Source organism: Oryctolagus cuniculus, chromosome 1 (genome assembly GCF_964237555.1).
Source record: "Oryctolagus cuniculus chromosome 1, mOryCun1.1, whole genome shotgun sequence".
NCBI classification, from domain to species: domain Eukaryota; kingdom Metazoa; phylum Chordata; class Mammalia; order Lagomorpha; family Leporidae; genus Oryctolagus; species Oryctolagus cuniculus.
This window is the reverse complement of record NC_091432.1, coordinates 224,412,539-224,432,992: the sequence shown is the minus strand read 5'-3', so window position 1 is coordinate 224,432,992 and position 20,454 is coordinate 224,412,539. Positions and strand designations below refer to the sequence as shown.

At 47.6% G+C, this 20,454-nt stretch overlaps 1 protein-coding gene across 1 annotated transcript in view; it reads left to right on the top strand.

Moving 5' to 3' along the window:
• Window positions 1–20,454, top strand: part of CDK5RAP2 (CDK5 regulatory subunit associated protein 2) — a 207,464-nt gene that overhangs the window by 57,542 nt on the left and 129,468 nt on the right. The window contains exons 11-12 of the mRNA XM_017350098.3: window positions 1,090–1,182; window positions 8,876–9,094. Coding sequence (XP_017205587.3) covers window positions 1,090–1,182; window positions 8,876–9,094 — 312 coding nt within the window. The remainder of the gene's footprint in view (window positions 1–1,089; window positions 1,183–8,875; window positions 9,095–20,454) is intronic.

The window sequence follows — 20,454 nt, the reverse complement described above, 5'->3', positions numbered from 1 at the left end:
AGAGAGACTCAAGGAATGAAAATAGAAACAAGTAAAGGTTAGAACTAAATTTGGAACAACTGATGATTAGATGTAGGACTTCAGAGAAGGGGCGGCCAAAGCTGCCTGACCAGATGTGGTGGTGTCAGCACCCAAGTTCAAGGCCAAGAGCATGGCATGTGAAGGTTAGAGGGAGAGGGTGGTGGAGGTGATGAATCTGTTTAGAAAGTACTGACTTGGAGGAGCCCCTGACCATCCAGGTGAGATGTCCAGGAGGCAGGTAGATGGCATGGCTCATGCGTGGAGAGAGCCCAGGCCTGAAGGGGCTGATCAGGATTCACTGATGTGCAGGTGTGAGTTAAGGTTCTGAGCACTGACCTCCTTCTCCAAGGAGATGGAGGATGGCAGTATAGGGGACGTCATGATTTTGGAGTAGGGAGAGGAATGCACAAAGGAGACAGCGGGGGCAGTTGCAGATGTAGGAAACTGCCCAGGAGACTGGTGCTGAAGGAGCCGAGGCAGTGCTAGTTGACATCACCACCCGTCTGCAGCCCCAGAGACTTGGCTCATGGTACTAGAAGTCGTGCTTGGTAATCGTCTGGGGAGTTCAAGGCCCAGCTGAAAATGGAGACCTTCAGTCTCAGTGGTGGAGCAGTTGTTGGTGCTGACCCAGTCCAGAGTGTGGCCATGGGAGTTGTGGCTGACTCTGGGCCATAGGACAATGTCATTAGAAGATGTGGAATTATGGGGATGGCCAGGCCAGGTTGTTGGGTGGGTCATCTATTTGGACACTAATAATAACAACAGTATGAGTCAGGCATTGTTTTAGCACCAATACACATCACCTCATTTCATCTGAAGGACCCTAGGGTTGGGTGAGTGGCGGAATCCTTATTTTACAGAGGATGGAATTGAGTCTCAGAGAGGTTAAATACCTTGCCTGGAGTCATCCAGTTAATAAATGGCCAATCCTGAAGTCCCAGTCAGGTCTTTTCTGGCTGCAAAGCCCTTGATTGTAGCTCTGCACAGTGAGCAGGAGGAGCCTTTGGGGTGTGCAGAGAGAGGAGAGCCCAGTTGCATACTTGGCTGCTATTCCTTATTTTTCCCCAGGTTGAACAACTTAACGCTGAAATCAAAGAACTCAGTGCTGCCTTTGCTAAAGCCAGAGAGGCCCCACAGAAAGCACAGGCCCAGAAATTACAGGTAAGTGTTCACTTTGGTTTAAGTGGCTGTCTCTTTGATTCTCTCTCCTGGTGAGGTCAGGACTTTGAAACCTGGATGATTTTAATAAGGAAAACTGTGGGTGGTCTTTAGTGGCAGAATTAGCTTGGTCTAATTAGAGGGAAATTCTCTACCAGCTTTGGGGGCTTCTCCAGCCCCCCTCCTCAATATAGTGATGATGACAGCCACCCCCAGAGTTGAGGATGCTGAGTTTACTCGGTGCCAAATTTCAGACAGTGCAGGATAGGTGGATTTTTCTCATTTAATCTTCCCAACCCTGTGGGGGAAGGTGGTTACCATCCCCTTGTGTTGGTAGGGTTTTGAGGCTCAGTGAGGGTGTGCAGCTTTTTCACTGCCACACAGCTAGCAAGTGGCAGGGCCAAGATTTAAATGTAGTAATTGCAAATAACAGCAGGCCTTTATTGAACACATATTTTGTGCCAAGACCTCCTAAGCATTCCCCATGGATGATCTCAGTTATCTACGCAGCAGCGCTGTGAAGTAGGCGCTGTTAATATCCTTGTTTTACTGTGAGAGTCGCGTGTCTTTCCCAGGGGCACAGACCTGATGAGAGAAGCAGGACTGGACCCCAGAACCGGTCTCCCTCCAGACAGCCTGCACTTTTCTCACCTGATGTCCCATACCTGTCCTCCCCGGATGCTGCAGTCCTACCTGCTGCCTCCCAGGACCCTTCCAGCCTTGATGTCTTTGACCTTTTTCTCTGTTTTGTCCCCCAACCTTGTACTGCCAGGGCTCCTGCTGGTCACCCCCCCTGGCCTTCCCTCTCTTGTTCTACATTTTAGTTTTGTGCTTTTAATTATTGTAATATTTTCCCATGTCTCTCATTTCCCTTTAGAGTTCACGCCTATTTACGAGTAACTTAATCAGTAAAGTTCCATTATCAAAATGGAACACTGCCTGCAATGCTGTCTTTCTGTCCCCTGTACTGATGTTGGTTTTGGTTGCAAAGTAGAAGTTAGAAGTTAAATCTGATTTAAGACTGTTTGATTTCTGAGATTCATGTCTCGGGTCAAATCTTTGGCAGAGTTTTGGTTCACAATAGGAATAACTGAATTCACCTGGTTTCAATCATGGTACGCCGGAGCACAGGCAATCTCTGCTTTTGGGATCTCAGAGTTGCCTTCTCCCACCATTTTGGCAGTAGTTGATCATATGGAGCTGAGATTACAGTTAACGTTGGGGGTTTCCCCTTGCTTAGAAAATAACAAGCTGGGCCGGCGCCGTGGCTCAATAGGCTAATCCTCCACCTTGCGGCGCCGGCACACCGGGTTCTAGTCCCGGTTGGGGCGCCGGATTCTGTCCCGGTTGCCCCTCTTCCAGGCCAGCTCTCTGCTATGGCCAGGGAGTGCAGTGGAGGATGGCCCAGGTGCTTGGGCCCTGCACCCCATGGGAGACCAGGAAAAGCACGTGGCTCCTGGCTCCTGCCATCGGATCAGCGCGGTGCGCCGGCTGCAGCGGCGGCCATTGGAGGGTGAACCAACGGCAAAGGAAGACCTTTCTCTCTCTGTCTCTCTCTCTCACTGTCCACTCTGCCTGTCAAAAAAAAAAAAATAAATAACAAGCTTCAAAAGCTGAAGTCTTAGGAGAACCATCCGTATTTTCCGTTGCTTAAGGAAAAAAATAGCAATTTTTTAAACAAAATTGTTAAAGTTAAAGAAATGGCAATTCATAGGGAGAGACAGCAGCCATCCCTGTAAGTGAGGTGGCATTTTCCGTGTTATGTGGCGCCCCAAAGGAAAGAAAGGAGTCTTGTGGATTTAAATGTTACCCAGATTTATTACCTACTTTTTAAAATTCAATAACCCTCAGTCCCAGTCAAAAGACTTTAAGGATGGTTTTTGAGGTCTTGCACTGCACAGTGTTGGCCAGGTTTCTGGGGGATTTGCTGTAACTCCTCAGGTTATCCACGGCAGGTTGGCTTTCTGGGGAACCCTCGTTTAGTCTTTACCCAAGGAGACAGTGATTTGGGAACTTGAGCATGTTTTCATCAGGATTCGAACTCAAGTCTGTCTCTAAAGCTGTGTTCATTTTACTGTTCTAATTGTGTGTGTGAGAAAAAGCACATGATACACTTGCACTATTTCATTTGCGGTAGATGCAGTTTGAATGTCCCACAGACATTGGTAAATGCATTCTTTTATGTATTGGGACCTTTTTGGGCTGTCACGTGGTGCAGAGTAATTGCAGCTCGAATAAAGCAGCCACACTTGACGGAGCTGGCGTGAGGCCTACACAGCAGCAACAGCAAGTGGGATTTAAGCCCTTGGAGCAGTTGCCCAAGTGCAGAGGCACAGAGATGTGAATTCCAGTTACACGTAGGACTGTGCAGGTTACATGTGGGCTGGCTGGTTGTACCTTCATACTTGTTCAAAAAGTATTTCCAAATTGGAAATAACATTCTCCCTCCAGCTATAGAAGTAAAAATGCACGTTGTAGGAAATCTGTAAAATACTTTATGTAGTAGGAGGAAGTTGATAAAAATCAATAAACTTACCTCCAAAGATATTCACTTGAATTGTTAATGCCTTGGCTCTTCAGTGCATATTTGTACAGATATACAAATCAACTTTGAAAGTTAATTTGAATCATAGTATGTATTTTGTTTGATAGCATTTTTTTTTTAACCTAACATTCTTGCCAAGGCAGGAAATACAGATCCATCCAGTCTTTTTTTTTAAGTTGAGACAATGGTAGATTCACATGTAGCAGATTTCTGTGTGCCCTCTACTTAATTCTCCAAAAGGTAACATTTTCTCCCAAGTCACACAGCTGGAACTGGTTTTTTTTTTTTTTTTTTTTTTTTTTGACAGGCAGAGTGGACAGTGAGAGAGAGAGACAGACAGAAAGGTCTTCCTTTGCCATTGGTTCACCCTCCAATGGCCGCCGTGGCCGGCGCGCTGCGGCCAGCGCACTGTGCTGATCCGATGGCAGGAGCCAGGTGCTTCTCCTGGTCTCCCATGGGGTGCAGGGCCCAAGGACTTGGGCCATCCTCCACTGCACTCCCTGGCCACAGCAGAGAGCTGGCCTGGAAGAGGGGCAACCGGGACAGAATCCGGCGCCCCGACCGGGACTAGAACCCGGTGTGCCGGCGCCGCAAGGCAGAGGATTAGCCTAGTGAGCCACGGCGCCGGCCGAACTGGTCTTAAAGCTGGGCTTTCTGACTCTTTATTAAAGTTACCATCTTCTGCACAATGGGCAAGAATGATTTGGTTAATGTTACATCTGGCTTTCAGTTTCTGACCATGTCTTATTGGGCCAAATATTTGCCACCTGGGAGACATGCAGAATACAATAAAAAGCTCTCTAAAGAAATTTCTCAAGGAGCTACTTAAGGAAAATTTAATATGGAAAGTTTTTTTTTTTTTAAAGATTTATATTATTTATTGGAAAGGCAGAGTTAGAGTGAGAGTGAGAGAGAGAGATCTTCCATTTGCTGGTTCACTCCCCAAATGGCCACAGCAGCTTGGGCTGGTCTGGTCTGAAGCCAGGAGCCAGAGCTTCATCTGGGTCTCCCATGTAGATGGAGGGGCCCAAGCACTTGGGCCATCTTCTGCTTTCCCAGTGCCTTAGCAGGGAGCTGGATCAGAAGTGGAGCAGCTGGGAAGTGAACTGGTGCTCATATGGGATGCTGGCACCTGCTGTGCCATAGTGCTGGCCCTGAAAATATTTTTTATTAAATGGATAGAATCTGTGAATTTGAATTCTTTGAGCTTGGGTATTTATTTAAAAATTTAATTAATTGGGGCCAGTGCTGTGGTGAGGTGGGTAAAGCCACTGCCTACAGTGCCGGCATCCCATATGTGTGCCAATTCGAGTCCTGGCTGCTCCACTTCCCATCCAGCTCTCTGCTATGGCCTGGGAAAGCAGTAGAAGATGACCCAAGTGCTTGGGCCCCTGCACCCGTGTGGGAGACCTGGAAAAAGCTCCTGGCTCCTGGCTCCTGGCTTCGGATGAGCGCAGCTCCGGTCACTGCAGCCAGTCGGGAAGTGAACCAGCAGACAGAAGACCTCTTTCTCTCTCTGCCTCTCCTTCTCTCTCTGTGTAGCTCTGACTTTCAAATAAATAAATAAATCTTTAAAAGTTAATTAATTAATTAATTTGAAAGAGAGAACTTCTGTCCAGTGGTTCATGTCCCCAGTGCCTGCAGCAGTTGGGACCAGGCCAGGTCAAAACTGGGAGCTTGGAACTCAATGTGGGCTCCCCCGTGGTGGCAAGGACCCAGCCACTTGAGTCATCTGCTTCGTTGTCCCAGGGTGTGCATTGTCAGGAAGCTGGAGGAACAGAGCAGGGACTTGGACTCTGGTATGGGTTGTGGGTGTCCTAAGCAGCATCTTACCCTCTGCCCTAAGTGCCGGACTCACAAGCCTGGACTGTTAGAGAGGCTTTGTCATCATTATTTACATGATAAGCCTATAGAACTTCATCACTTTATAGTAACTATTAATAATAACCATGTTTAACCAGTCCCTAACTGGTGTTCCTGTCTCTAGCCTTCTCCCCTCGAATTCAGTCTTTTTGTTTTAATTCTTGCGAGTTTATTGATGTTCATTGGAATCTTCACGGTAAGGGCAAGGTAGTGTGGTGCTGTGGAAGGAACACAGGCTCTGGAGTCGTTTGAGTCCCAGATTTAATCACTTATCATCTTGTGACAGGCTCGTCATTTAGCGGTGCCGAGTCTCAGCTACTTAAATGGGGGAAGTGATGTGTGTAGGGTTGGTTTGAGAAATAGAGATGTAAGGCATATACAAGCACTTGGCATGGCTCTGCATGTATAATCAGTGTGTAATAAAAGGTAGCTATAAATATTGTTTAAGGTGAGCATTTTATGGGCATTATTTACCTTCTTTTGTTTGTTTAGTTTATTTAAATAAGCACTGCCACATACTTTTTAAATTAATTTTTGGCCCTGTGACCTAGGTTTCTCACTTTTTAAAAAAATTTTGATTTCCAAGGAATTAAAAAAACCCAACAGGCTTTACAACTTACTTTGAGCTTTGAGCAGTGTTTACCCTCTGTTTGTGTTGCTGTGTCCTAGAAAGCAGTTAGGGTGCGGGAGACTAGATGCTGGGGTCCAGGTGACCCAGGGCTGGCAGAGCTCCGTGGCCCCCAGATTAACAGTAGTTGTAGCTCCCTCTCCTGAAAAACTAAGACTTACCTAGTGATGGTGATGGAGATGGATTTCCTGGCAGGGCCTAGAAGTGGGGCCTTTATTCCATGGTGTGAGCTGTGACCTGGACAGCCTGTGTCATGTGCTTTCGAATTCTGAATCTTGAGCCTCAGTCTGCTTAAAAGAACAGATTAAAAAAAAGAGTTTATTTTCTTTTGCGTAGATTACTTTTTTCCAGTTTTTTTTTTTTCCCTCCAAAGACTAGAAAGAAGAAACAAATGGGAAATCTGGAAATCACCCAGCCACTATTAACATTTTGATGTTTTCCCATCTATACTTTCTTCTGTGCATAGATTTAAAAAAAAAAATCATTTACAATTTGGTCTTCTGCTTTTTCAGGTAACATTGCAACTTAGAAATATTTCCATGTTGTTAATCTTTGTAAATATCATTTTAAGATTTCTTTTTGTGACTTTATCATACTTTATTTATCCATTTTTAAAAAGATTTTATTTATTTATTTGAAAGGCGGAGTTAGAGACAGAGTGAGAGTGAGAGAGAGAGAGAGAGAGATCTTCCATCCATTGGTTCACTCCCCAAATGGCTGCAACGGTCAGGAATGGGCCTGGCTGAAACCTTGAGCCACGTGGTTGCAGGGGCCCAAGGACTTGGGCCATCTTCCACTGCTTTTCCAGGCCATAGCAGAGAGCTGGATCAGAAGTGGAGCAGCTGGGACTCAAACCGGCGCTCATATAGGATACCAGCACTGCAGGCAGAGGCTTTACCTGCTATACCACAGCACCGCCATGTAGTAACACAAAAATGAGGGCGCATTCATTTTTGTGTTACTGCGTGTTGAGGTTGTTATACTGTTGGAAGTAATTCTGTGATAGGTGATTATTATATATGAGACTTTTTTTTTCCTGCTATATTTTGGATTTTTCTGAGATTGAATCCTAGGAAGGGAATTACTGAGACGAGTACTGCACATACACACACACACTTGATATTTACAAGGAACCCTCAAAAAGTTCGTAAAAATGCATATTGTCTTTATTTATTTGAAAGGCAGAGTTAAAGACACAGACACACACACAAAGAGAAAAGAGAGCTTCCGTTTGCTGGTTCACTCTCCAAAAGGCTGCAATGGCTGGGGCTGGGCCAGGAGCCTGCAGCTTCATCCAGGTCTCCCACAAGAGTAGCAAGGGACCCAAGCATTCAGGCCATCTTATCCTGCTTTCCAGGCATATCAGCAGGGAGCTGGATTAGAAGCGGAGCAGCCTGGATTCAAACTGGCTTTTATGTAGGATGCCAGCATTGCAGACATGGCAGACATGGCAGCTTAACCTGCTGCACTACAACGCTGGCCCCACTTACTATCTTTTGGTTTCATTTGCTAACTTTTTGAAGTACCCTCAGATAATCTGGCTACAGGGGGCTGTATCAGTTTACGTTTCTCCTAGCATGTTTCCTGGCTTCTAGGGACGTGGCCACTTCTTGCCACGTGACTTTGAAGAGTGCTGTTTCATAGCCTGCTCTTCGCCAGATAGCTTGTTAAAACACTCTTGCTTCCTAAATGAGAACTTGTTTTAGTTGAATCTTTTTCTTGGTGGATTAAAGCATTTTTGTGTGTTTGAGAGTCACGTAGGTGTTTTCTCAGGTGCACTGTGTATTAATGGAATAAAGATGTTGAAGACACACTTAGCTCTTGAACTTTGCTGAAATTACAGCCTTCCAGGTGGCCTTTGGCCTCCCTTGCTGCCATCGCGATGAAGGTTGCTGTCGCCAGTGCTTGGACCTGTCTCTGCTCTTCAAGGGAAACTCTAAATTTTTCTGCCTCCTAAAATAAATGACATAGCTAAAAAATTGTTAAGAGTAACCTCACTTATCATAGAACACTTAAAAATACAGGTAAATGAGGAAAAAAATCAACTACATTCCTACCTCACCAAAGACAGTTTCTGGTAGCATTTCGCGCTTTGTCTCCTAGTTTTTTTTTTTTTTTTTAAGATTTTATTTATTTATTTGAAAGTCAGAGTTATGCAGAGAGAGGTCTTCCATCCGCTGGTTCAATCCCCAAGTGGCTGCAACGGCCGGTGCTGTGGTGATCTGAAGCGAGGAGCTTCTTCCTGGTCTCCCACATGGGTGCAGGGGCCCAGGGACTTGGGCCATCTTCTACTGCTATCCTAGGCCATAGCAGAGAGCTGGGTTGGAAGAGGAGCAGCTGGGACTAGAACCAGCGCCCATATGGGATGCCGGTGCTTCAGGCCAGGGCGTTAACCCGCTGCGCCACAGCGCTGGCCCCTGTCTCCTAGTCTTTTAAAAAAATACTACTTTTATACAACTGTGGTCTTTCCCCCCTTACCATTAGCATCATAACATAACCATTTTTCCATGTTAATTTAAAGTCTCCATATTATTCTGAAAATTGTCTCTGTTAATCTTTCCCTTTTTTTTTCCCAAGGTGAGAGAATCTGTGCTGATTTCTCAGTTTGCTTAATGAAGTATGAAAATCAGCTCATCTGGCCTCTGTCCCTTCTCCTCCAGGAGCCTGAAGACTATGAGGCTGCTCTGACCCAGAAGGAAGCCCTTTTGGCTGAGCTGCACTCAGAAAACCTTAGCAAGAGCACAGAGAACCACAGGCTGCGTAGGGACATGAGGAAGGTCATGCAGGAGCTGGGCGACCTGCAGCAGGAGAGGGAGAGGCTGGAGAGGGCCCTGGAGGAAGCCCGTGGAGAGAAGAGCAAGGGAGACCACACCATCCACGTGAGTTCTCTTCTCGTGGGGGCCTTGCACGTGGCGGGGGGTCGTGTGGGCTGTCTGCGGCTGCGGGGTGATATTTGAGCCAGAAAACGGAGAAAACCCGAGAAATGTAAAAAGGAGGATACTTCACTCAGCCTCTCGTTACGTAGACCCGAGCGGGCTTAGCTGTTGGACATTTCCTTCCTTTTGTCCTGTCTCTGTCTCACACACGCACGTGCGTTATTGGTGTCGAGCTGAAAATGCACTTTCGTATCTGGCGTTTTCTTCTTCACTGTTCTTTCCTTGGTGTGCTGCCATGTCATGAATGTTCTTCAGAAATCCTTTTTTTGCTTGGTGCCAGCACACTATTTCATCACTTGGATATGTTACAATTTGTTTAAATCTTCCCCTGTTGTAGGACATTGAAGTCATTTCACTTCTTTTGCCTTACAACAAATGTTGCAGCAAACATCCTTGTCCATAAATATTTATCTACTGATTATTTCTGATAGAGGTATGGCTACTGGGCCAGAGAATACGAATATTTTAAACATTTTCATATAGATATACTCAAATGGCTTTCCAGAAAGATCTTACCAGGTTTTTCTGTGTGATCTCTTTTTAAGGTTCTCTTCAGCATTGGGTATTAGTGTTTAAGAATTCTCCCTGATTTTGGTAGGTGTATTAAACTTCAATTATATTTAAATTTCAGTATTCAGCATCTTTTAACTTAATCTTTCCTGAGAGTCGCATCCAGATACATAACCTTGGCGTAGTCGGGTAGGAGAGGGTCAGGGTCTGAGTGATCATGCAGTGCCCTGGGGAACGGCACTGATCTGCCCGAGAGTCAGAGCAGGCAGAACCAGCAGGGAAGAGGGCTCAGGAGAAGCTCCGGTGCCAGAGTTAGTGCGCTGGGGACTGTGGTTGCAGCATGTCAGGGTCCATAGGTTGAACTCCCAGTGTTAATGCCGAAGTGAACATTGAAAAGCAAGTATTGGTGTGTCTTCATAACTTTCCACAAACAGTAAGAGAGCAATAATGGAAATGTAGGAGAATAAGAAAATGCCAGCTCCAGTTCCATCACCCTGACAAAGCAGTCTTGCCCTGCAGTCTGGGTGTACCTGGGCTTGTGGTCTAAGCAGAGACTCAATTCTGTTTGTTGTTCTTCAGTCACCTCTCTCCCACAGACACCTTCCCATGTTGCGTGGCTCCAGGGTGGCTGACTATAGGGTGCATGCTCTCACTGAGTGACCTCATGGGCCTTACTTGATAACTTTCCCTGTTGAGCAGTTTGACTGTTTAATGCCGCAGTGTGCATCTTTGAGCATAAGGGCATTTTCTCTTGAAAGAAGAAAAAAGTCCCAGATATGTTCTGAGGCGTGAGGTTACTAGGCCAGATAGTATGAATGTTTTGTACTGGTTAATCATGCTGCCAAATTATTTGTCCAAAGAGCTGGCCCAGTTTATGCTGCCACTGGCAATATTGGAGTGTACCAGTTTATTGCATACTATTAAAATACCTGTTCCCTCTATTTATTCAGTGTTATTGAACACCGAGTGTATCTTATTTAAATGCTGATAGAAATGCAAAGCATGACTTCTGGATGTTTCTCCAAGGGAAATGAAAATGTTGTATGTGACAAAATGCAAAGCGGTTTAAAAAGTCCAGAGCTAATGGATGTAACATACTCAGAACAGAGAATCCTCGTGGGATGGGGAGTAGTCAGGGAGAACTTCAGGGAAGAGGTGACTCTTGGTTGGGAGGAGAAGGCTGAGACTTGAGTCATGTGCCTTTCTAGGTAAGAAAAGCCTGATCCTTTTGTAGAGTCGCAGGTTTCATAACCCATTCTTACATCCTTCAGTGTTGCTAACAGGTTTTTTAGTTTAATATAGTTTCTCTCCCAATACTTCCTCACTGCTATCACGGAAGTGTTCATTCAGTAAATTTGGATGGCGGGGGTTGGTGGAGGTGGAACCTACACACACAAACACAAACACAATTACATATACTCATGTCATATGTAAATGGTTTCACATTGTAACTTGCTCTTGGTGAGCATTTGAAATGTCTCTCTAGCACTCCCTCAGGTAGATCTGCTGTAATTCACTTACACCGCTCTCTGTTTTCAGATATCGTTTGTTGGTTCTGTAATTCACTTATACTCATGTAACCCTGGTGCTTCTCAAAGAATTTTGCCTGCTGTTGATAAAAACGTGTATCCCTGTCTAACATGCTTACGTCTTCATAAGGAGTCACACAACACTTGGCAAGGAATGGATGAGGACAATGACAGCAAGAGGGAGGGATTGAGCCAAAGTCTGCCGTGGAAGCACTTCCTTGTGGGTGACAGAAACCCCACTTGAACTAACTGTGGCGAGAAGGGAAGTTTATTGCCTATTGCCTTGTGTAACTAAATTGCTGGAAGGATGGAGGCACTGGCACACAGCCAGGCCAGACTCTGTGTCTGTGAGCTGGCTGCTTTCTCTTGCATCTGCTTCCTTCGGTTGTGAATGGCGGGACCCCTCGTTGCCAGCCCTGCTGGAACCGCATCTTCCCAGTGTGTTGGAGAAGAGGAAGGAGGACTCTCACACTCTGCTACCCCCACTGTCTTCCCGTCAGCATGGCCAGAAGGGTGAGGTGCTGAGAAGGCCAGCTCGGGTCATGTGCACTTTTGTGTGTGTGCACATGCGGGCACACCAGCCAGTGTGTCTGTGTGCACCATCATTGGCAGCTGCCTCTTAAGCCACATGTTTGGAACGGCTGAGGGGTACCCAGCGAGGAAGCAGTGTTTGTGACAGGGCACTGGGCAGAGCGAAACAGCAGCTGTGCACTCTAAATGCCTGTCTCAGGTGGGCATGCTTGTGACTCAGAGTTTCCTGGCATCTCTTTGTGACTGCTTGTGTGCATCAGGTCACATATGTGTTCCTGACAAGATGACTTGGCCAGGGTTTCCTTCTTGCATGTGTATTGCAACACAGTGGTGATTCTGCTTGCCTTCTGACTGTGGCCAAAGAATTTGGCTGTGTCCGTCTCACAGGAATGTTTTGCTCCAGATCCTGGCTTGTTGAGAGGCTGGGAGATTTGCTGGGGTGGTGTTTCTTCTTCATGGGGCTAGGGTGGATACCCAGGTAGAGCCCCAACCTGCTGGCCCTGCCTGTCTTGCTGGCTGTTTCTGTTGAGTAGGTTGTTTCATTCACCTTGCCACACCTGCTGGGGTTGCTTTCGGATGGAAACATCAGACAAAAACCCAGACCTTTTGGTGGCCTCTGTTTCTGCCCTGGTGGAGAAAGGGAATCCATTTCTACGTTCAGCCACACACAGTATGTCTTGCAGGCCTTCTCCTGGGCATGGGGGCAAGCCCATCACAGAGATGAGAACAAACTGCCCCTGGAACATAGTGAGAAAGACTGGAGGAGGCTCCTGGGAAAGTAACTCCTGAACTGGTAAAGGTTGACAAGCAGTCGAGGTGAAAGTTCAGAGGAGGAAGAGTGTGGTTCGGGGCAGTAGTGAAGGGCGTGGCTGCTAGGGACATGGCAGGAGTTGATCTGGAGAAAAGTGGGCTTGCAGAGGGCCTCAGCTGCAGGTTTGGGAGCTTGGACGTGACCTCTAGGCAGCGCGACTCCTGCGGAGGGGGAGTTAAGCAGAGGATTGATGGGGTCAGATTTGCAGTAGGACCAGACTAATGGCTGCCTGGAGGATGGATGGGTGAGGGTAAACCAGGAGAAGAAGGTGAGAAAATGCCTTCCCTTGACATGAGAGACAGGCTCTGAGAGGTCAGGGTTCAGGAAGAGAGAAGGAGCTGTTAGCTGTCACGGGGATGCCCACGTGTGGTCTTTAGGGCTTGTCTTGTTGGTGCATATGGAAGCTTCACCCATAAGAGCTCTTGAATATTCAGCTTGCTGTTGTTTGAACTTTGCTGCATCCCACAAGTAGGAGAAAGAAAACACTGGTAAGAAGGATGTCCAAAGCACAATCTGCATTCAGCTCTGCTTTCAATACCCTCTTTGGATGTGACAGTTACTGCCCGGGATGATAGAAAAAAAGAGGCGTGAGCTTTCAGCCTGGACTGTACACTTTGTGAGTGATGTCCACAACCCTGTGTTTGGGCACAGAGAGAGTTATTCCCCTATTACAGAGTAAGCTAGGACTCCTCATTTAAATGACCTGACCAGGATCGTGTAGAAAGTGCTACATGTGTGACGTGGATCCAGCTAAGACACTGTGTTGTGCCTATGCCAAACCATCAGTAGTTATGGTAAGAAAACTGTGCTTTTGGCAGAAAGAAATATTGATACACATTCAGCTTTCTACAAAGGGGCTTTTAGACAGTTCATGGGAAAATGAAATTAAAAGGTAAGTTTGTTTTGATGCCAAATAAGAGTGAAATCCATGTGTAGCTTCTTCATAATACACATTATACATACATACATAATACACATAATACACATAATACACATTCAGTGAACATTTTGAAGACCTCCTTGTCCATTCTCAAGATCAACTTGAAATATTTGGATTAATTGAAAAATTTTAAGTTGTCCTTTGTCCCCTTTTATGTTTCAAAACCATGTGCAGAAGTCATAGAAAAGCGTACTATTTAAAGGAGAGTGGAAATGAAGAGAAAGGCATTAGGGTTAAGGAAACAAAAGGGTGCCCGGTAAAATGGAACCACAGCATGAGCACGTAGAAGTTCACGCTGCGATGCCCTTCTCAGAGCTGAAGAGGGGACTTAACATTCAGCTAGCGGCTCCTGGCAGCGAGAGTAAAAAGGGAAATTCCGTTATGAGGTCTCCGGTGTCTGCACTATGAGCGTGTTCAGATAAAAAGACAGCTTTCGCTGGCACTGAGCCTCAGGGAAGAATTGGCTCTGATCGGTTTCTATGAAGAAAACTCTGAGCGGTGCATGGGGTCTTCAACAATACCCCCTTCGATAAAAGCAGCTGTGCACAGGGCCGGATCAGTGTCACCCATGTCGGTAAACTTGTAAGTATTGAAGTGTGCAGTCCCTGGGACTACAGCTACAAAAGCTACAAAGTCAGTTGGAAATACTACAGCCCTGTTCATTGATGAGCCCTGACTTAAAGCCTGCACCCAGGACCCCTGTCAAGCAGCCCTAGTTTTTGTAATGGTCCCTGAATTCTGATGGAAAAGCAACTGGTTGTTTTTTGGATGTGATCAAACCATCCTTTGCCAAAGCCAAAAACATTGGATGCCAATCTCATTGTGCCCGTTCTTAAGCACTTCGGAGGGGGACAATTGCTTTGCGCAAAGGCAGCTCGGATCAGGGCGGATGCATGCACTGTGCCTGGTCGTGCACGCACACCGACCCGTTGGGCTGCGGGAGTCAGTCACGTTTGTTGGTTTTAATTGCCTGTGATTGCAGTGGCCCGTGCCGGTTGTCTCAGCATGTGCTGTCATTTGTCGCTCCTTCATTTGTGTATTCAGCACATTCATTGAGCACTTGCAGTGGTGCAGGCACTGTGATTGGGCTCTGGCGAATACAAGCTTTGGTTTGCACTTTGGGAATCTTAACCACGAGGAAGGTCAAAACAGGAGGATCTCACAGACAGGGCCCCTGTATTATTTTATATACCTCCTTGCCACCAGAGGCACCCATACCCCCCAAGGAAATTCAGGAGGCCTTCGCAGAAGAAAGTAAATGAGACAACTGGGATTCCCAAGTCAGTGTCGTGACCCCTGTTGTCTGTAACGGGAGTGCTGTCTGGAGTCTCGCTTCACTGCCCTCATGTCTCTGACCCTGATGCTCTGTTTAACCTCAGAGACTTAAGACTCTCCTTTTAGTGTGTGCTTGTGCAGGACTCTCTGTGTGTGTGTATGTGTGTGTGTGTCTGTCTGGTTAAGGATGAGAGAGAGAACTTTCTGTCTTTGAAGTTTGCCATCTCTGGCTCAGGTGCCAGAAGTCTGCTCAGGTTGGGGGCACTGGAGCGAGTCACCCTCTGTTTGTTCTCCTTCATGAGAAGCAGGTGTTTTAGGCAGCTGTGTGGCTGTATTCCCTGGCCAGTCTCCTAACGCCGTCATCTGCTATGAGACCCGTCACCCAGCGCCCTGGTAAGTGCGTGCCTCAGTACCTGGCACTCAGCTCTGTGGGGATGCGTTTTCTGGCAGAAGCCCAGAAGTCTAATTAAAGTTGTACCTGGCTAATCGGTGTGCTTCGACAGGAGCAGGTTTAATTGCAGGGCAGTTCAGCCCAAACCCCTCCTGTTGTCGCAGGTACTCATTGATGGATGGCTCCAGATGGGATTGTGCTGACATTTAGTATGTGTTTCGGTGAACCGTGATCAAAATGGGGTTGCTTAGGACTAAGAACACAGGCCTGAAGGAGGTTTGTTTGTTTATTTCCTACCAATTTCAAAGTTCCCCTTGCCTTTCAAAGAAAAATCAGTTGTGAAGACTGTGCATTGGCATCCTTGTAGAATGACTGTTTAGTGCAAATGACCTGTGTTAGAAGAAGTTCAGTCTTCGTAAATTCCAGTTTCTTAAAAGGGATTCTGAACGCTGAGACCTTGGAATCAACCTATATTTGAATCCTGGCTCCATTGCTTCCTAGCTCATTGACTGTGGACCAGTAACTGCTTCTCCAAACCACAGGGGCCATTTCTTATCAGAAAAATGGGATTGGTTGTAAGGATTGTAGGACAGAGGGTAGAGCACTTGCATAACACCTGGCAAATCACAGATGAGCCATAAATGGGAGCATTGATGATGTCGCCGCTGCCTTGGCACTAGAAATGTAGCGATTCCAGTAGGGGTCTTTGGAATAGTGGGAAGCAGTGCAGGACTTGCTTTGGAATCCCAGCTTCATTAGAGGTGCTTCACCCCGGAGCCAGCTATTTAATGTCTCTAAATAATATTTACTCACTTAAAATAGGGTTGATTATACCTATTTTAGGATTAAACAAGTGAATCAAAATTTAATATGTGAGCAAATGCCTACTGTGGGTCCTGGCACACAGAGGTTCATGCTTAATGTATTAGATTTCTTCTGCTGCTTTAAAAAAATGTTTATTTGAAAGGAGGGGAGAGAGAGAGAAATAGATAGATAGATATCTTCTGTCTGTTCTCCCCAAATGCCTGCAATAGCCAGGGCTGGGCCAGGACAGAACCAGGAGCCAGGAGCCAGGAGCCAGGAACTCCATCCGGGTCTCCCACATGGGTGGTAGGAACTCCAGCCCCTGAGTTGTCACCTGATGCTTCCCCGGGGCGTACGTTAGCAGGAAGCTGGATGGGAAGTGGAGGTGGGACTCGATCCCAGGCACTCTGGCGTGAGATGTCAGCCTCTCAAGCGGCAGTTTATCCTGCTGCACCACACGGCCTACTCCACATTCCCTGTTTTTAATTGTGTGGCAGGGGCTGGATAGGTCTTTGAATGACAAACCACTGCCTGCTGGAATCGCCTGGTCACTGCTGACTGATAAATGTGGTTTGCTCTTTTCCCAGTCGAGTCAAGCTGTTCATTTCTTCCTTGATCAACACTCACCTGTCTCTGCAGAAAGTGCTTGTCTGTTCCTTTCCAGCTGACTGATCCCTCCAGGAAGGGGGTCAGAGCGCTTTTAGCTTGCCGGACTCCAGAGCACCTCGTGGCTTCTGCACAGGGCTGCTGTTAAAGTCGCTTAAAAGGCTCTCCTCATTGGTCTTGGTGCAGAATTGCTCTACTCTCCGTGGGGGCACAAGTGGGGAGACTTTCCCTTATCAATATCCATATTTTGTCATTTTTGTGTCAGGCTCTGTCCTGGGCACTGGGAGGACAGAGCTGAATCCAGTCAGGTGCAGTGGCTGAAGGAGTCTGGTGGCCAGATAGACCAGACTTGCGGACAGAGAGCTAGTTAAAGTGGGGCTTCATTCGCACTGAGAGGAGGTTGGGCCAGGTGCTTTGGGAGCACAGAGTGGGAGGGCTTCACCGAGGAGGTGGCTTTGAGCTGAGACTCGAAGGATGCGGAGCTGTTTCCCTGGGTGGATGGGAGGTAGATGTGCGTTTCTGGTAGAGGCAGGGGCCAGGCCAAGTCTTGGGGAGCACGCAGGAGGCTGGCATGGAGGGAACAGTGAGTGGAACTGGGGGAGGAGCCAGGCGAGTCCCGTTGCAACTTCAGGTGGGGTTTGGGGAGCTGTGGCGCCTTGCGAGGTGCTGGACCCACCTGGGCCTTGATGCCTGTGCGATTTGAGCTTCAACTCCTGTGCATTCTGACTTGGCGTTCTGGTGAGAGCCACATCGAGCCCGTTGTTCAGAACGTGGCTGAATTCACAGTTGTCACCACATGGGTAAGGCACGGTTGGTCGTTCTCTTTAGCAGAGACCAGCCTGTTCCAGTGACTTTCAGAGTTTTATTTGGAAGCAGTGAATTCTTTGCTCAAATAAATTCCTGTGGAGAGAAAACGTGGACGTGGAGCTGCTCCGGGTGGAGTGAGGTGTGGGAGGCTCGGTGCCTCCGCTTTCCCCAGCCCCGTCCTGCTTCTGCCACAGCTCCTGGGGGCAATGAGGCTGCAAATAATGTGACTGAGCACCGCTGTCTTACGTCAGTCCTGGAAATTCTGCTCCTGTCGCTGAGTGACGTCAGATTTTGGAGCAGTTTCCTGTGTGTATTTTAAGGCACCTGCTGCGTATGCCGACATCTTTCTCACAGAGAAACCTGATGAGGTGGACATTTGCTGGGTGAGCACCTTTTCCTTCTCCACGTGGCCAGAGATCAGGCAGACTGGCTGGCTGGGGAAGCAGTGCGAGGCCCGGCTTTTCATTGCTAATGTGATTCTGAGATTTAGGGATTTTTTTCACATAAGCCACCTTTTGAAATCGCCTGGTCTGCTCCGAGAGAGCCCTGATCTGCTGAGTGTTGGTCCAGAGCACATCCGTGAGTCTTAAAGGAACATTGCCATCAGTGTAGAAAGGGGCCATCATGACTGTCAGCATGCAGACCTTGCTGTGGCAGCACTCACTTTAAAGCAAGGTGTGTGCGTGCATGGGGAGGCGGCGGGTTCAGCTCTTTTCTTTTCTCTTGTAAACTCTTTAGAAGCAAGTAAAACAGGCGTACTCAAGGGAGCACTGCAGAGTCCTTGGATGGTAGTTCTTCGTGTTAAAATCAGATACAAATTTCTGTGCTCTTCCCCAAACCTATGGGGTCACCTTCACCAGAAAGACCCAGGAGCATGCAGTTAGAAGAGTCTGTTAACCAGCTCAGGGTGGGAATTCCTAATCCTAGGACTTCCTGGGCTTGGTTTGGAAAACTCCTGGTGGAATGAAAAGAAGGGGAGGAGCTTCAGAAAGTTGGTGAAAAAGGAAATCAAAGGTAATGCAAAATTTCCTGAGCTTTTTGAAGCCCCTGCAAGTAGACCTGGTTTTAAATTCAGACTCAAGTACTTTCTTTGGTTAAGTAGTTGGTTCTTTGAACTTCAGCGTTTTGATGGGCAAATGTGTCTGCTGGGTGGCTGTGCGAGCTGTGAAGTGCCAGCACTCCCTGAATGCTGTGGAGGTTTGTAGGAGACAGTGCTGGTGCTGTCTTGGGAAGGACAAGTGCTGAGAGCTGGAGGGCTTTGTGGTGGCACTTGGATTGGGCCTTGTAAGATGGCATGCTGTCTCTAGACAGAGTTGGGTGGGGAGATTTTAGGATGCCTTTTCTGGATGGAGGGGATTGGGTGGATCCAGGCAGGGAGCCTGGAATAGTGTGTGAATAAAGTGGCTGGTGGAGGGGACTGGCTGGAGGCAAGGCTAAGAGGTAAGCTGGAGCCGTGAGTGGACAGCTCCATGGGGTAGCTTTGCACTGCAGTTAATTTGGAGGCACTGAAGGAGGCTGAGCAGACAAGTTCTGCATGGGTTTGGTGGGGTGACCTGGAGACAGGGAGCTGAGTTAGGAAGCTGTCATGGTACCAAGGTGAGAGCCCAGCTCTGAAGAAGGCAGGGACAGTGGGATGGAGGCAGGGGAGTGGGGAGAGGTTGCTTTGCTCCCCAGGAATATAGCTTCTGCCCTTCTTCTTTTATGGTAACTGCTCCTGGCTCAAGGAGCCATCAGTTTGGTCCTTCCGGAGCCCAGTTATTTATTGGTCCTTCGTGCAGGGGCCCAAGTTCCAGGTACTTTCGCTTTGCTGTTTCAGAGTTTGCCAGGCCTGGCCTTCATTGGGCAGCCTGGTGTCTGCATGGCCTCCTTAGTCTCCTTGCCCGCCTCTGCCTCTCCTTGAGTCGGATGACTCGGGCAGCTGCCTTAAGCTTCACATACCTTTCCCCTCCAAAACCTCGCTTGTGTCAGAAAGTCCTGCCATGGCCGTGAGATTGTCACAGAATTGTGCCATGATTCCCATTCTGCTCTTGTTTCTTAGGACAGATCCTTGAGAGCACTGGGGGTGGTGGGAGTAGTGGGCAGGGCAGGACTTGGGCGCTGCTGGCGTAAGAAGCACCACTCCCATGCCCATCTCTGTCCTTTGTCAGGACCATGTGCTGTGCCTTGTACCTGGTTACCTGTTGTCTCATGAGGTGCATGGGAGAGGGAGGGGCGAGAGCCCACCTGTGGTTTCATGGATGATAGTGCTGTGGCCGTAGGAGGGAACCTAGGGTGGGGCCAGCTTGGGAGAGGTGAGACAGTGGCCGTTTGCTCTGCCTCTGCTGAACACCTGTCCTGTGTTCTCTCATTTAACTCTCCAAGGACCCTGGGAGTCCACAAGAAACAGATTTGTTCTCTTTCTGTGGTTGCACAGCTAGTTAGCAGAGCCAGGATTCAGGGTGAGATCTTTCTGCTTTCACAGCTAGAAATATGGAAAGAGGTTTGGGGAAAGCACCAAGATTATCAGTTTTCAGTTCTGATTGTTTTGCTTTGGCTGGGCATGCTGTCTCCATGCCTCCTCCTAACGTGTATTACAGCCCCGCTGGTGGCGAGCAGTGTGCCCATTGGCTATCTTTGTGTTGCCATGGCAGCTGCTCCTCTTCAAGGCCAGCTCCATACCTCCCTTCCCTGCCCCAACCCCAGTGGTATTTTTACTTTCTGCCTTCTCTGACCGCTGCTCATGTGAGTCCAAGGCCCTTGTTCTTATCTTATTCACTAAGAGGACATTCATTCGGTGTTGGACTGGGTATTTCATCAATCCAAGTCCTTGAGAACCTGTACAATTAGTCCGAGTGTTGGAATGGTTGACCAATGAGAGCCCATGTCACAGAGTGGGCCGTCCCCTTCTCTGGTCTTAGCACTAGTGAAATTGGGTGCAAAGGGCAGAGGATTTGGGGTCATTCCTGGAAGGGTTTGAATTTCAGCACTGGCACTTACTTGTAACGCTCTGTGAAAGTCTCTTAACCTCTGTGAACCTTGGTTTGCTTTCTGTAAAAGCAGGACTAATACTGCCTACCATGGGATCAGTCAGTAAGGTCAGAGGTGGTCCATGTAAATGCT